At 42.3% G+C, this 16,392-nt stretch overlaps 2 protein-coding genes across 8 annotated transcripts in view; one reads left to right on the top strand and one right to left on the bottom strand.

Annotated features, from left to right (window-relative positions):
- LNX1 (ligand of numb-protein X 1) overlaps window positions 1-3,618 on the top strand; it is a 119,507-nt gene extending 115,889 nt beyond the window's left edge. Inside the window, exons 9-10 of the mRNA XM_032223880.1 lie at window positions 957-1,115; window positions 3,412-3,618. Of these exons, the coding sequence (XP_032079771.1) occupies window positions 957-1,115; window positions 3,412-3,547 (295 nt within the window). The 3' untranslated portion in view covers window positions 3,548-3,618. The remainder of the gene's footprint in view (window positions 1-956; window positions 1,116-3,411) is intronic.
- A 1,649-nt stretch (window positions 3,619-5,267) lies between these two features.
- The window catches only part of FIP1L1 (factor interacting with PAPOLA and CPSF1), a 37,597-nt gene continuing 26,472 nt past the window's right edge, over window positions 5,268-16,392 (bottom strand). For 4 of the 7 annotated variants that reach the window (XM_032223883.1, XM_032223886.1, XM_032223881.1 and 1 more), the window contains 4 exons: window positions 14,765-14,820; window positions 10,240-10,453; window positions 7,561-7,701; window positions 5,268-5,594 (listed from right to left, as the gene is read on the bottom strand). In XM_032223883.1, the coding sequence (XP_032079774.1) occupies window positions 5,444-5,594; window positions 7,561-7,701; window positions 10,240-10,453; window positions 14,765-14,820 (562 nt within the window). In that variant the 3' untranslated portion in view covers window positions 5,268-5,443. Of the gene's footprint in view, window positions 5,595-7,560; window positions 7,702-10,239; window positions 10,454-14,760; window positions 14,821-16,392 lie in introns of all 7 variants that reach the window. The other 3 variants (XM_032223887.1, XM_032223882.1, XM_032223888.1) reach the window with 3 other exon arrangements.

Here is a 16,392-nt window from a genome sequence, read left to right on the forward strand (position 1 = left end):
TCTGCAGAGGAATTATAGTCTGTCATCTGCACCTCCATAACTGTCTGGTTTGGCTCTGCAACCCAAGACAGACACAGACTTCAGAGGATAATTAGAACTGCAGAAAAATCAATTGTTACCAACCTGCCTTCCATTGAGGACCTGCACACTGCATGAGTCAAAAAGAGGGCTGTGAAAATATCTAAAGATCCTTTATATCCTGGACATAAATTGGTTCAACTCCTACCCTCAAAATGATGCTATAGGTCACCGCACACCAGAACAACTAGACACAAGGAGAGTTTTTCCCCGCATGCCATCACTCTGCTAAACAACTAATTCCCACAACACTGCCAATAATTTACTAAGACTATTATTCTTCTCTTCCTTCCTAGTACTTCTCACTTATGACAATATCCATGTTGCTTGTATCTTTACAATTTATATTGTTTTATTTGTTCCTAGTATGATTTGATTGCTTATTAATAACCTATGACTATTACTAAGTGTTGTATCTTATGAATATCTCATGATTCTTTATTAATGTATTTTATTTTTCTTTATGTACACTGAGAGCATATGCCCCAAAGACAAATTCCTTTTGTTTCCAACCACACTTGGCCAATAAAGAATTCTATTCTATTCTATTCTATTCTATTCTTCCAGTTTCTGGCAAAAAAAGCCCATTGGAGGCAGTGAATTCACTTAGTGACTGCCACAAAAAATGGGTCATTCATATGGATGCTACAACTTACACCCATCACAATATACAACAAAAATCCCAGGATCCATTACTAAACGGAGGGCTGCTTATAAGCCTATAAACAGCTTTTCTAAATGTATCTTAATCTGAACGGCAGATAATTTAAAGTCTGCTATGGCTGAGAAGCAAATAAGCAAAATGAAAGTAATGAACAGCTAGAACTTTAAGTTAGAAATATGACTTAAATGGAATGTTCTTTTTTTTTTTTTTGTAGGTCCTTGTACAGTTGCAAAGAAATTGTGTTGCGAAGAAATACAGCAGGAAGTCTTGGCTTCAGTATAGTGGGAGGTTATGAAGAAAACAGTGGAAACCGGCCGTTCTTTATCAAATCCATTGTGGAAGGGACCCCAGCATATAATGATGGAAGAATCAGGTAATAAAAACATACTGATTAAAAGCAAATTCTGTCTTATAATTGAGGTAGCGCCGAGGTGGCGCAGTGGTTAGGGTGCAGTACTGCAGGCCACTTCAGCTGACTGTTATCTGCAGTTCAGCGGTTCTAATCTCACTGGCTCAAGTTTGACTCAGCCTTCCATCCTTCCGAGGTGGGTGAAATGAGGACCCAGACTGTGGGGGCGATATGCTGACTCTGTAAACTGCTTAGAGAGGGCTGAAAGCCCTATGAAGCGGTATATAAGTCTAACTGCTATTGCTATTGCTATTGATCAAATTCTACCCATGAAGCATCTTGTTCTGTACTGTCTATGTTGAAAACATTTTTTTCCAGAATTGTTAACAAAAATGTTTCCCATTTTTGCTTGTGGATTATAGGGATAGGATGTAAGCACAATTGTTTTCCAAGGATCCTTCCCACCATTTCCAAGAAGGGAATAGTCTATGAATATGTTTGACTCACTGAAAAATTTGTGATCTGATCACAGGGACGTGGTGGCTCGGTGGCTAAGATGCTGAGCTTGTCCATCAGAAAGTCAGGAATTCAGCGGTTCGAATCCCTAGCACCGCATAACGGAGTGAGCTCCCATTACTTGTCCCAGCTTCTGCCAACTTAGCAGTTTGAAAGCACGCAAAAATGCAAGTAGAAAAATAGGAAGCACCTTTAGTGGGAAGGTAACAGCGTTCCCATGCGCCTTTGGCGTTTAGTCATATCAGCCACATGACCATGGAGACGTCTTCGGACAGTGCTGGCTCTTCGGCTTAGAAACAGAGATGAGCACCGCCCCCTAGAGCCGGAAACGACTAGCACACATGTGCGGGGGAACCTTTACCAATTGCCTTCTTCTTTGATTATAGAAGCAATTATTCCCAGTCAGTCGAAAATGAATCTGAATAAAGATCCTACTTTCTTCTTAATATCACTTACTTTGCAAATGTTTGGTACCAAACAAGGAATGGATGGAAACTGTATTTCCTACCCAAGAGAGAATCACTGCTAGCTCTTTTATCTCGGCTACAGAAATAGACACAAGAAAGTGAACGTTGGTTTTAGCATAAAACGAGTTAACATTTTACACAGAGCAATTGAATTCTTTTGTAACTTGTTTTATCCTGCTTACCTGAGCCTTTGATCCCTGGCAAACATAATTGTGCTAAACCAGACAATTGATACACTAATTGATAGTGAGGCACGTTGTGAAAATACCTGCACCTGGGAGCAAAATTGTGTCCCGCTTCCAGGTGGTGGGGCTGTGAGTCTCAGAGGGATTGTTTCATAATTGCTCTTTGAACTGCCAAGAATCTGAAGATGTGGCAGTTTATAAATGAAATAAACATAATAACAAGAGTTGGAAGGGACCTTGGGGGCCTTCTAGTCCAACCCCCTGCTTAGGCAGGAAACCCTATACCGTTTCAGACAAATGGTTATCCCAACATCTTCTTAAAGACTTCCAGTGTTGGATTATTCACAACTTCTGGAGGCAAGTTGTTCCATGGATTAATTCTTCTGTCAGGAAATTTCTCCTTAATTCTAAGTTGCTTCTCTCCTTGATTAGTTTCCACCCATTGCTTCTTGTTCTGCCCTCAGGTGCTTTGGAGAACAGTTTGACTCCCTCTTCTTTGTGGCAACCCCTGAGATATTGGAAGACTGCTATCATGTCTCCCCTAGTCCTTCTTTTCATTAAACTAGACATACCCAGTTCCTGCAACCGTTCATGTTTTAGCCTCCAGTCCCCTCATCATCTTTGTTGCTCTTCTCTGCACTCTTTCTAGAGTCTCCACATCCTTTTACATCGTGGCAACCAAAATGTGTGACCTAATTTTGCATCTAGTGAATGTTAACATGTGAGTCTAAGGTTCAGGCATATCTTCACAATCTCTTTAACTCATTTGGGTGACGTAGGAAACACATTCTTATGCCGCCAAATATCATCCTGAAATAGCAAAGTATTGTATGGCCACAGTGCTTCCAGTTATACGAAATGAAAGGGACTTGGACCAATGGCTTCAACAGAAACACTCCCCAAGGAATGATAATGCATCAAAATAGGTTCCATTTTATACCACCCAGTAAAAGAACATCTGAAGTGATTCTCAAGTTGGGCTCTGGTGCAAAGCTGAGTTGATCAGGTTTGATTAAATACTCTTTGGAAACTTCCCTAATATGAGAGCTTTGGCAATTCTGAACACCAAACATTTGCAAAATAAAGAAAACTGTCTTGGCATTGCAGATGAGCCTAAACTTAGCTTTATTTGCTCTCTTCTCCCCCTACCAGGTGTGGTGACATCCTCCTTGCAGTGAATGGCAGGAATATCTCAGGAATGGCGCATGCCTCTTTGGCAAGGATGTTAAAAGAACTGAAGGGGAAACTTACTCTCACTATTGCATCCTGGCCTGGCACCTTTTTATAAAGATGTGTTTCAACTGGAAACAAACGAATATCTGTGTACTTTTTTTTGGGTAGCAAAGTATCAATGTGCATTAAGTAGAACAGTCGTTAAAATGCTCCGTAGTACACATACGTGCCGTCTATGGAAAGCTACTGGTGTCAATCAAAGCACACAACTTGTTGTGAATATGTTTCACGCTGTATTTTTATATCTATGTTTCACCTGCTCTTTAGATAAAGGAGGGAAACACCTTTAGCTAAGTTGAAAGTGATTTCAGAAATCCTGAAGTGACGAAATACTTTTCTAACGACTAAGCATCTATGCAAGACTTAGAAGGCCGGCTGATGAATCTATTAATTTCCCTTTTTGTGCTCAGTAAAAGAAGGTTTTTTTTTTTTTACAAAAACATGTTTTCTTTCCAATACATTATAATTGTGTATTTTGTTTCTACTATTAAATTAATTGTAATTTGTAAAGCCAGATTGATTTAATTAAAAAAACGACAAAAATGCTCAATTTTGCATGAAACATTCGGATTAATGAAATCAACCATTTCATCTGTTTTAGTCTTGTTTTTATTCTTCCATTCTGGGTTGGACTCTTCTTAACCAGCATCCTAATGGCCATGGTAAGGAGCAGTAGAAGCAAAGAATAAAGCCAGAAACTGCCTGGTTTATCTACAGTGAACTACCCACAACTGTTACGATCAAATACAGGAGACATTCCACCTGAATGCTATTGACACATTATGGATTTTAGCCAAGATATGTTAACTTTTTATTTAAAATATATTTACCGTATTTTTCAGAGTATAAGATGCTCTGAAGTATAAGACACACGTAGCTTTTGGAGAGGAAAACAAGGGGGAAAAACCTGCTTCTGCCTCCCAGCAATTTGCCTCTTTGCAACAAACAGCAAACAGTACAGACAACATACAGTTTGTGGCGTTACATTTCCGACTATACTTGTATAGATGCTGTTAAAATTAATGTGCTTTCTGGAAGTATAGGTATTCTCTGCTATTTAAAAGAAGAGACAATGGCACTGGGCCTCTTCAGATCAAACATTTATTTTAAAAAGCTTCATTTTGTTGTCTAGAATAATAATAAAGCAGATTTTAAAAAATAAGTCTAATAATTTGAACGTTCTATAGGCATTTATAGTTATTGACTTACCTTCTTGCAGCAAACAGCCAGATTAGCACAAAAAAAAAAATCTGCTTCTGCCTCCCAGCAATGCGCCTCATGGAGCAAACAGCAAGTTGCACTTTCAGTTTAAGCGCCTCCCAATCATCACCTGTTTCAGGCTGCAGGGATAGCCTATTGCAGCCTCCGCGAACCCCATTTTTCCCCGTTTGCCGCAGGGAAGTAAATTGCTGGGAGGCAGAGGCCAAAGGGTGGGGGATGGTGGGTGGGTGGGGCTAGATTCAGTGTATAAGACGCACCCAAATTTTTATCCTCTTTTAGGGGGAGGGAAAGGTGCGTCTTATACTCCAAAAAATACGATACTTATCTAAAGGACTAAATGAAACAATGCTTCATCATTCAGAGAACGTCTGAGTGTCCGGAACAACTGCCGTGTGTGAAATATTTATCTGAATATGAGAAACCTTTGTATTACATCTGCGCTTTCCATTTTGATGAATCTTGGATGAAATGCAAGGAATCTCAAGTCACCAAAGGCGAACTTTTCGGCAACGTCTTCATTTTGTTCAAATGGCACAAAGACAAAAACAGCCTGCTTTTAACATGAAAAAAATCACTCTTTTATTTTCAAAATCCCAAATTAAACGTATGCTTTTCTACTAACAGAACAAGATTAAGAGCAACATTTTTAAGACCCAGAAAAATAATTAGATTTAGAGCAATCTATTTCTGGCGTTAATATAAGCAAGTAGGCAAAAACACCATCGCATGCCTATTCTGCAGGGGCAGCTTCGGTGTTTTCCTGTTCGGAGGCAGGCTCCCCGCCCCCCATTTCTTTCCCTTCTTTGCTCTTTTTTGACTTTTTATGTTTATGCCTCCTGTGGCTCTCTCCTTCTTCACTATCATGGCGGCGCCGGCTGTTACTAGGGAAAGAAACGGGAGAAAAAAAGGACAAAAAGATTTAATGGAGCCTCAGGCTGAGTGCCACCACCCTACTTCTCATGCTCTCTGTGTTATAAAACAGGGGTCTCCAACCTTGGCGACTTTAAGTCCTGTGGACTTCAACTCCCAGAATTCCCCTGTACTGGCTGGGGGATTCTGGGAGTTGAAGTCCACCAGGCTTAAAATTGCCAAGGTTGGAGACCTCTGTTATAAAATGATGATGTAGTCTGTGCAATGATGTCATCAAATGAGCTTCCCTCATCATCAATCAAAACCAGGAAGGGGCTGAAGTTTTTCAGATATTACGATTCAGAGTTTTTCTGATATTAAGCTTCTCTTGGGATTTCCATCTGCCATTGTTTATTTTGAGCACAGGCTGGCAGCCGTTTGACACCAATAACTGCATTTAAACTTAAATTAAATGTCCCCAATGAAGAGGCCAGAATTTTTCTCCAAAGGAGAAGTCACAGCTTTCGTTGTATTTCCATTCACAATGGTAGACTTTGAAATTGTTTAACAATTAAAACAATTGTTTAATTGTTATGTCCTTGAGAAATTCTTGGGATTTTTGTTTTTCATTTTTGACTGTAAACTATAGGCAGTCCTCAACTTACGACAGTCCATTAGTGACCATTCGAAATCACGACAACAGTGGGAAAGATGACTTTTGAGCATTTTTCACACCCTTGCAGCATCCTGATGGTCATATGATCAAAAGTCAGATGCTTGGCAACTGATTCATATTTATGACGGTTGCAGCGTCCCAGGTTTATGTGATGCCCTTTTGCGACTTGCCAGCAAAGTCAACGTGGAAGGCCAGATTCATTTAACAACCGTGTTGCTAACTTAACAGTTGCAGTGGTTCACTTAACAGATGTAGCACGAAAGGTGGTCAAATGGGGCAAAATTCACTTAACACACGTTTCAGTTAGCAACATAAATTTTGGGTTCAGTTGTGGTTGTTGTAACTGGGGGGTTATATGTACTCATGCTTTCAACACACAGGGCCATAGATCATGTTGATTAACCCAATTAGATTTTTAAAAAGATGATTTTAACAAACGTCGTGCTTAGCAGATATTTTGGGCTCAACTGTGGTGGTAGGTTGAGGACTAACTGTATTAGCAAAGGGAGGCAAGCAAGTGCAAATGTTTCACTTGGCAAATAAGCAAAGGACATTAAAAAGACTGCTGCTCTATTGGCCAGTCTCACCTCAGAGACAAGGTAAAGAAGGGGTGTCAAACTCAAGGCCTGGGGTCCAGATGTGGGGTGCTTCGATCTGGCCCGCGGGGCCGCCCTGGAAACAGCGAAGGACCAGCAGGGCCTCTGCAGCAAAACCAGAGCTCGGGAGGGCTGCATGTGGCCCTCCGGAGCTCCGTTTTCACTGGCCGAGGGTTGCAGGAGGCCATCGCAACCAGAAATGGAGCCTGGGAGGCTGTTTCCACTAGCAGAGTGCTTGGGCCGCCACAGACGTCCCCGACCAGAGTGACATTGAGCTGGCCACACCCAGCCTGGCCCTGAAGTCAAACAAACCCTGATGTGGCCCTCAATGAAATTGAGTTTGACACCCCTGAGGTAAAAGCTTGGGCCTCGATTCTGAAATGAACAAACGGGTGCTTTGGCAAAGAGCAGCCAACACCCCCCCCCCAAGGACAGTGGGTCCCCCCATCACTGCCCAGGGATCTAAACAGCCCACCAAAAGACCAGTGAACTGAACCTTTCGTTAAAAAGCTTCCATGATCAAACTAAAAAAAAGATTCTGATTCTAACTATCAACTACATTCAAATCTCTTTGATTAGATCAAACATTTTACTAACTTTGGGCTTCATTTTTCACTAGGAAAAAAAGAGAGGGGTGTGTGTGGGGCGGTATTACAGGATAGCCAACATTTCTATTTTAAGCGCCACCTATAAAGCAACCATTTGATAGCTCAGTAAGGAACTGACCTCCGCGATGATTTGTGTCTCGTCTCTTCTTTCTCTCGGTGCCTCCTTTCTCGGTGCCGCTCTTCTTTCTCTCGACTTGTCCTATGTCGTTCATAGCCTCTCTCCGCATATTCTCTGTACCTGTATCTCTGCTCCTCATCACTAAGAAGGAAAGAGCATTCCTCAAACTAAAGTTAGCAACTCTTGGGCTTCTCCCATATACACCTAAAGCACAGAGAGATTATCATTGGGAACCTTTTGTCTGATTTCTGGGTTCCACGAAGAATAATCCTGAAAGGCAGATTCAGGCAGGAACTTCGTGTAATGCAAGGGGACATCAGCTGGTGCTACCTTTTATTGAAATTCACAAAACGTTTGGGTGTTTTAGCCTTCAGAAGGCAGGGTGAAAATGTTGTGACCCGGCTCTCAAACAGGGCAAATCCTCTATAGTTAAATAAATGTTCCCTTTATTAGGTGAGCCAGCAGCCTCGGCAAAGTCTCTCTTTCTCTCTCTCACACACACCAGGCTAGAGGAATAGTTGTGTGCCACATCTATTCATCTCCGCTCCCTGCCTTTTATCCCCAGAGATAGGGTGGGGCTTCGCTAGCAGTGGTGGCTCTTCCATCCCAAGGACCAGCCCATAGATTTCCACTGCTCTCCTCTCCTCTGCCTTCTGCACATCAGGCACTGGACGCAGTTGTTCCTCCTCTTCCTCATCAGCCACCTCCAGACCTGGGAGCTGTTGACTCTTCATCCGAGGGCTGATGGTCGGCCCAGGCTCTGCGTCTGTCTCTCTGACAGCTCCATTCCCTTCCCCCCCCCCACCTCAGATTGCCTTGATGCTGCCTGACTCTGCCACCTACTCATCTGATTTGGCTGCTTCCTGGATCTTTCAAGACATGGCACTCTCCCAAAGTTAAAACTAAGGCAGACACTACAAAGTAGGCTTTGGGCTTGTCTGGGTTCAAAAGTTGAGGAGAAACAGGTGGACTGATAGATTAAAAAAAAATCCCGTTGCATTTTAGATAGCTGGGAAAAAGAAGACTACAATACAACTGTGAGACCTGCCTCAAATTTAAATAGAAACAATCCTTGGCTCCATTTTTCGGGAAAGATATTTTTTATTAGGTGCATCGCAGTAATGCACAGCCAAAACTGAGAATCATGCGCCAAGATCCCTGAGATCTACTTTTCCCTCCATTGGTGACCCCCCCCCCCTCCACACACACATGACCAATCAAATTCCAGCAAGATGTTTTCAGAACACTCACTGGTATATACAGCTGCATTCTTTTCCCAGCCAGGTGACCCTGAAGCAGCATCTCAGGGAGATACAGCCATTACTTTCGTTTTCCCCCAAGCATTCCCCCTCCCAGCCACCTTCCCCAAGAGTTCAAGGCAGATTGTCTCCACATGGCAATGAAGCACAGAAGCATAAGATAGCAGTTGACATCAGCAAATGGCAAATCCCTTCAGTAGTTCTACCAATAAAATTCCACCAACGTTCCACCAAGTCAGTTGAACCTGACCTTTTACCAGAGCATAATGTCAATACCTGCTTACAGTGCATGTCAATCATGGAGGCCCAACATATTATTCTTTCTAATCTTAGACTCAATTTTCAAAAGGCACTGAAAAATGGTTAAAAAAGACTGATATTTGTTCCAGGATATCATACCTGAACTCCCAAGCTTCCCACTTTCTCTTGTTATTCCACAAAGGATGATTTTATTAGGCTAAGGGCTCTCTGGCTTTTCACACTGTCATATGACAGTAGTTTTGCTATGGATGTCAGATAATTTAGTCACATTAAAAGGAGGAGGAGGAGGAGGAGGAGGAGGAGGAGGAGGAGGAGGAGGAGGAGGAGAAGAAGAAGAAGAAGAAGAAGAGGAAGAGGAAGAGGAAGAAGAGGAGGAGGAGGAGGAGGAGGAGGAGGAGTAGGAGGAGAAGAAGAAGAAGAAGAAGAAGAAGAAGGAGGAGGAGGAGGAGGAGGAGGAGGAGGAGGAGGAGGAGGAGGAGGAGGAGGAGGAGGAACCTCCTTTTCGGTTAAGTCTGCAAGCAAGACAGCATCTTCTCTAAGCCTGGAAGTCATTAAGGTTCCTTTCGGCACCCTGGAATGACCAGATCGTTTTGTGCTTTCAATCAAAGGTGCCTAAGGAACAGATGTTAAACTGATCTTAATGACTGAGACACTGACCCTGTAATTTATAACACAAAACATACTAAGTAGAGAACATTACTACTAAGCCTCTATAACAGTGTTTCTCAACCGTGGCGACTTTAAGTCCTGTGCTCTATAAGAACAAACATTATTTTAATATATTTTAAACTCAACCCTTAATGGACGTAGCATTTTGAAGCTGAAAAGAGAATTATTTAATATACCACACAATTCACTTTACAAATGGGGGGGAGTGGGGGAGAGATAGGTATGAGCATTTCACAGAGGCGATTCTACTTGTGTGACTTAACAAAATTCACCATCTTAGTTTTGGGTCTTGTATGTAGTGTTTATTTCTGCACTTCTGGTTTGAATTTGAGAGTTAGCTGGCTAGGCTTTCAGAGAGAAAAGAAAAACAAAAGCCAGTCTTTGTCCCCTAAGAATATGCAGCTGCATGGGAAGTTTGAAATATGTTTTTTTTTTAAAAGCAGGCCCTGAACTCTCACTGCAAAGCCTTGGATGTGGTCCTGATACCCACCTATTGAACACACTCGCAGTCGGACTGTGCTCTCGCTCCCGCTCCCTTTCTCGGGTCCGCTCCCGCTCCCTGTCGCGATCTCGGTCCCGTTCTCGGTCTCGATCCCTTTCGCGCTCTCTGTCTTTATCTCTTCTGGAATAATAATCCCACTGTTTGGTTGTGTCCATGAGACTAGTCCACGATGGGGCAGAACCTGTAAGGTGCGGAAAGGTGACTAAAGAAAAAAATTCCAGGGTTAGAAAACAAAAAAAGTCTGAAACATTTGAAAAACGTAAAATGAGTCGCACTGGGATTATTCCCTATTTGTAAGAGGGAAGGTTTAACTGGAAAACCCACCTTGAATGGCAGATTGAATAAAGCTTATAAACTAATTGCTTCCCAGTGGTTATTCCAGTGGCAATTTTAAAAGCAGCGTCAATATGAGAATCTATTCCCTTATTTTATGGTATTATATTTAAAAGCCACGTTTGTGTTCTTCTGTAATTGCAGCTGCGCTTATTTACTTTCTTTCACATTGTTTTTCTGAACTTTAAAAAAAATAAAGAAAGAGACCCAGATACCTGCAAAATGTTCCAAGTTTGGCAGATGTGCTTAAAGTGCTCCAAACTAAAAACAAAACGTTTTATATTCTGGAGTTTCGAACTCAGCCAAGGATAAAATGGGGGGACTTATTTCATGTTGTTTTTGAGTATTTTGACATCTGTAAATTAGCATTTGTTGGTTAGGCAGGAAGACGGAGAGAATCCCATAACCCATAAACTGCCACATTACTGGAACTGACTAAGGGCAGGCGGTGACCGCAAGGATGAGGAAGATTCAAATTAGGAACACATTTAAAGAGGCAGGCATTTTGAAAATAAGTTGCCTGCCTGGAAAGCAAATTTGGTGCTAAATTTATTTTTTTAAAAAAAATTGGCATGGAATAATTGTAATTCCCAGACTGCCATGTAATAGCACTGGGTTCTCTTAGTGAGGTGCCCAGCCCACCCTAACCACTAGCAAATCCGAAGCCAAGGATTCAAGGGGTGTTAATTTTATAGTTGCTGGTGGCCTGTATTGAAGTGAAACTATTTTTCGTAACTGAGGCGGGTTGTACATAGGCACCAAAAAGGATGTTCGTCTGTTTCTTCTATTATTTGAAACGGGAACTTTGAAAACCCTTCATCTATCTACCATATTTTTCAGAGTATGAGACGCAGGATTTGTAGATAATCAAGGCGTTTGGATTTCTTTTCACTATTTCATTTGAGCAGTCCCGCTCTTAAAAATGCAAGCAGATAATCATCCTGGACAATGTATTTAGGACAAAAAACATTAATTAGAATGTACTGAACGACCTCACAAGACGACACCCCTAGCACTGGAAAGTGAGTAGGGCAAGGAAAGGAAAAGCCACTTGGTTTCTCCTTTTTGAAGGCTAAGGAATTTCTGAGCACCAGAATTTTTAATCTTCCTTCAGTTAGAAGCATAAGTTTCTATTATTACCAAACAGGACATCACCAGTACAATTTCCACACCAGGAACGTTCGGAGATTCACAAATACTAAACTTAGAATGAAATTACAATGCTCTAGAACCATGATGGCAAACCATGCGTGCCACAGGTGGCACGTGGAGCCATATTTGGTGGCACGCCGGCTGTCAGCTCCGGCGTGCATGCGTGCGCTGGCCAGCTGATTTCCGGAGGGTCTCCAGGAGGCTAGGGGAGGCTGTTTTTGCCCTCCCCAAGCTTCAGGAAAGGCTCCAGAGCCTGAGGTGGGGTTGCATGTGCATGCACGGTGTGTGTGGGTGTGCCACGCATGCATGCGCAGGTGGCAGAGGGAGACTGAGTGGGCACGTGTGCAACAGCATGTGCACTTGCAATTTTGGCACACTGTAAGAAAAAGGTTCGCCATCACTGCCCTAGAAGAAATATGTTGGATTAAAAATTAATTTAAAAGGGGGAAACTATATAGGAGCTCTGAATGGGAATGACATGTGAAAAGGCAGCAAGCGATTTCCCCATAACAACAAAAGTTTAAAAAGAAAATATTGACGATGTATAAAACGAGAATTCCAAGGGCCCTTTTTTTTTAACTTCATCCTTACCACTATTAACCACAAGAGGGAAAATCATTAAGTCTAAATAGAATAAAAAGCTGATTCCTAGAGAAGTTCAAGAAAAAGGTAGCTTTGTGTTACTCAGAATATCCTCAGCGTCTCCTGTTATTCAAAAGGCACCATAGAATATAGGACTGGAAGGGACCTCAAGAGGTCTCTTAGTCCAACCTTCTGCTCAAGGCACGAGGCCTTATGCCATAGCCCAGGCAAATGGTTCTTTGAAAACCTTCAGCAATGGAGCATCCTGGAAGGCAAACTGCTCCACTGATTTATTGTTCTCCCTGTCAGAAAAATTCTCCTTAAGTCTCGCTTGGATCTCTCTTTAAACAAGCTTCCATCCTTCACTTCTTATCTTGCCCTCTGATGCTTTCGAGAATCTTCTATGTGACAGCCCTCAAGTACTGGAAGACAAGGGATCATACCCGCCCCAATCCTTTTCTTTTATAGGCTAAGACAGTTACGGCAAATGTTTTCGGCACTGAGTGACCACAATGGAATGGGTGTGCATGTGTGCATGCCAGCGCCCCAGAAACCCGAAGACTAGCTGGACGGGGCTCACATGCCTGTTTTGGGGCATTTTTCGGGGCGTTTTCAGGCAATTTTTTTGGTACTCTGGTGCCCGTGAAGAAAAATGGCCTAAAAATAGCCCAGAAAACAGGCCGGGAAAATGACCGCCAAACAGCCCGAAAAATGGCTTGTTCTCCAGCACCCGCGGAGACCAGCTGGCTAGCGCACCAGAAACCAGCTACCAATGGCACGCATGCCCACAGAAGGCTCTGCGTGCCACCTCTGGCACACATTCCATAGGTTCACCATGGCGGGGCTAAGACATTCCTAAGCATCAATCTATAAAATATGGATTGAAGATCTTTGTTCTAAAGAGTGTTGGATCAGACTGCTCAAGGTAATGTTACTGAATTCCTCTGACAACAATCCAAAGACAAAATGGAGTAGCAAACTTTTTTTTTTTTTTTAAATGAGGGTAGGCTCAGGAGTCTTCTGGTGCTATGAGGATACTGCTTCCTTTTCTGTTTTTCGTGTAACGTTCAGCATTTATTGGAAAATAGAAAACCTAAAATCCAAAGGTGAGATATGCCCCCAATTTCTTGACCTTTGGAAAACATCTAAAGATCTGCCATTTAACTTAAAAGCTCACAGAGCATTATTAATTCACGGGGATGATTAGCGCTCTTGAATGCTCTTCCCCATGCCTTTTAATTACCTTTTAATATTGAGATTTACTATCACTGCTCCTATTTTCATTTCTTAAATTCACTTTGTGTCTTTAACATTTTATCTGTATAATAGCCCAGAGTCCTTCTGTGACTTTTAGATTTTTTTAAAGCTTTTAAATTTGTTAAAATAATTTCAGAAAAAAAAAGTACCCTATTTTTCGGCGTATAAGACGCACCAAGGTTTTGAAGAGGCAAATTAAAAAAAAAAGTTTTTACACTCTGCAAACCTCCCCAAAACAGCCAGTTTTTGGCAAAAACAGGCCCGTTTTTTTTCTTCAAAAAAAAGGGGGGCATTAGGAAGCTTAGAGAGTGCTCCTGGGGGCTGCGAGGGCGGGGGGCAAAATTGAGCAATAAACGGCCCAGTTTTTGCTCATTTCTGCCTTCCCCAGCCCCCAGGAGCTCTCCGAAAGCTTCCTAGAGGCTCTCCACTGCCATTTTGGTGAAGGGGGCAGGGTTTCAGGAGGCAAAAAATGCTGTATTCGGTGTATAAGATGCACCCAGATTTTTAGCCTCTTTTTTGAGGGAAAAGGTTGCGTCTTATACTCCAAAAAATACGGTATTTGTAATTAACTGCTTATATTGCATGCTATAAATCTAAGTACTCAACTTACAACCATTTGTGTAAATGATCCAGAATTATGACAGCCCTTAGAAAGGGTACTCTGCAACCTGCTGCACAACTGCATCTGGTTGTCTCAAAACATTGCACCCCCAGTCCCACAGTCGTATGATTGTGATCTGGGAGCTTGGCAACCTGTTTCCATTTATGACCAGCTGCTACCTTCTCCGCCAACCTGCGAGATTGAACGACCTGCCCAGATTGCTTAATGACCACAACCGGAAGCGCTGGGATTGCTGTTGTTGAGAACAGCCGTCACATGGCATCTTAACTACCGCTTTGCTCAACAACCCAAGAATGGATGTAAGCCAAGGAAGGACTACATATATTTTCAGTTAACTGATTCTCCCTACGTCCCCCCCCGCCACCCTCCTCGCAATATGGCAGGAGACTGGTGGCTGCCAATGGACGCTTGACAAATGGAAGATGTCACCCGTAATAGGAAGACTTGGGAAACCAACAATATTAATATTAGTTATTATCATCATTTCCTGTAGGCAAGAAGAAATTTTAGATATGAAAATATAGCAGGTCAAGTGACATTTTCAAGCAGTGAACTGAAGAGACTTACCACTACCATATGGAAATGCACGAGCAGAGCGGCTGTCGTAACCAGAAGAATGTCCACTGTTGGGAAATAAACATAAATCAACCCTCTTTCATATTTAAGGTTCTGTTCAAATGAACCAATTTCTATTGCATTACAGGTCCAGTTTCTGAACTGTGCATTTGTTTGCAAGCATAGAAAATGATTAATCATCAATATGCTGTATTAAATCAGTTCGGGCTGCCCGTGTTTAACTGGATGGCAGTGCTCTGAACATACTATGCCTTTAGCTCTGCAGGAATAAATTAAGGCAACCGGCTACCTGGTCCATCTTTGCATGTATAAAGAGGTTTATCAATGTCTTCTTTGCTCCCTACGATTATCTTCATAAAAGGGGTGAGGGTCGGAAGGAAGTCTGTTTGGGTCCTTCAGTGCACAGCCTCGTTGTTATTTTTGCACCCCTCTACACACTCTGCAACAGAAAGCCTTGCAAAACAACATTAAGGCAAGACCCAATTCTCTGCTTCTTTCTTCATACTCAAACATGGATGAATTCACCTTTGACCTATCAGCTCAATATTCCTATAAATATCTTTGTCTTGCTTTGTTCATAGCCTGTATTTTCATCTTACGGATCTAGCTATACTAGGAAGGCATATCCAGACAAAACAGTTGTCTACGTGGTAGAGAACATGGGAAAGGAAAAGGTTCTCCCTGCTGTGGCTCGCCAACGGCCAGCAGTGCTGGCAGCAGAGTCGGACAGCGAGGAGGTTGGGGAGGAGCATGGGCCGGTCCTGGAGGCTAGGGAAGGCTCAAACGAGGGCTCTGCGTTAGAGGGAGAGATGGGGCCGAAGCCGTCTGGCAGTGATTATGTGCCTACGGAGCTAGACAGCAGTGAGGCAGAGGAACAGCTGGAGCCTGTTCCCAGTGTGTGTGTGTTTGTGTGCAGAGCTGCCAGAAGAAAAGAACAACTCAGAAATCAGGGTAAACCTGGGAGTAAAGTCACAGGGGGAAGGTGATTGGTCCCTCCCAGAGGAAATAAAAGAGGAGTGAAAGGGGAGTGAGCTTTTGCAGGAAACAATTTGTTTGTTTGGTCGTTAGATTCATTTCAGGAGTGTGAAGATCTGTCCGTGAATCTCAGTGACTCTGTGCCTAGCCTTTCCTTGCACAGCACCTCATTTGAAAAATATTTATATGGCAGCTTTCCAAGAAAAATAAGGTCTGTAGTCATAAATATTCCTTTGAAGGACTGCCAGGCCATGCTGAATATGAATGAGAGGAATTCACATTTGTTTAATAAAAGAGGTTTTGTCGGGACCAGGACCCTGTCTTGTGCTTTTTGGGGAAGCCTAGCTCAGAACACTTCCATTAGAAAACTTTTAATGTCAAGTATTGAACACTGCCCGATATAATTCATCCATGGTGAGGTGGGGAAGGCCAAATTCAATCCTACCACTGCTAAAACAAAGAACAGCTTTGATTCAGATCACGATTAACATATGTAGTTTGGGTTAAAACTCCCCCCCCCCGGCTGTTTTTATTTATTCATTTATTCTAGGAAGTAATCATCATTAAATCATACAATTATATTAAACCATAAATTCACATGAAATCATGAAATTAATCAATCATTAATTTTGGGTGCTTGGCAA

This window comes from Thamnophis elegans, chromosome 9, assembly GCF_009769535.1.
Source record: "Thamnophis elegans isolate rThaEle1 chromosome 9, rThaEle1.pri, whole genome shotgun sequence".
Taxonomy (NCBI): domain Eukaryota; kingdom Metazoa; phylum Chordata; class Lepidosauria; order Squamata; family Colubridae; genus Thamnophis; species Thamnophis elegans.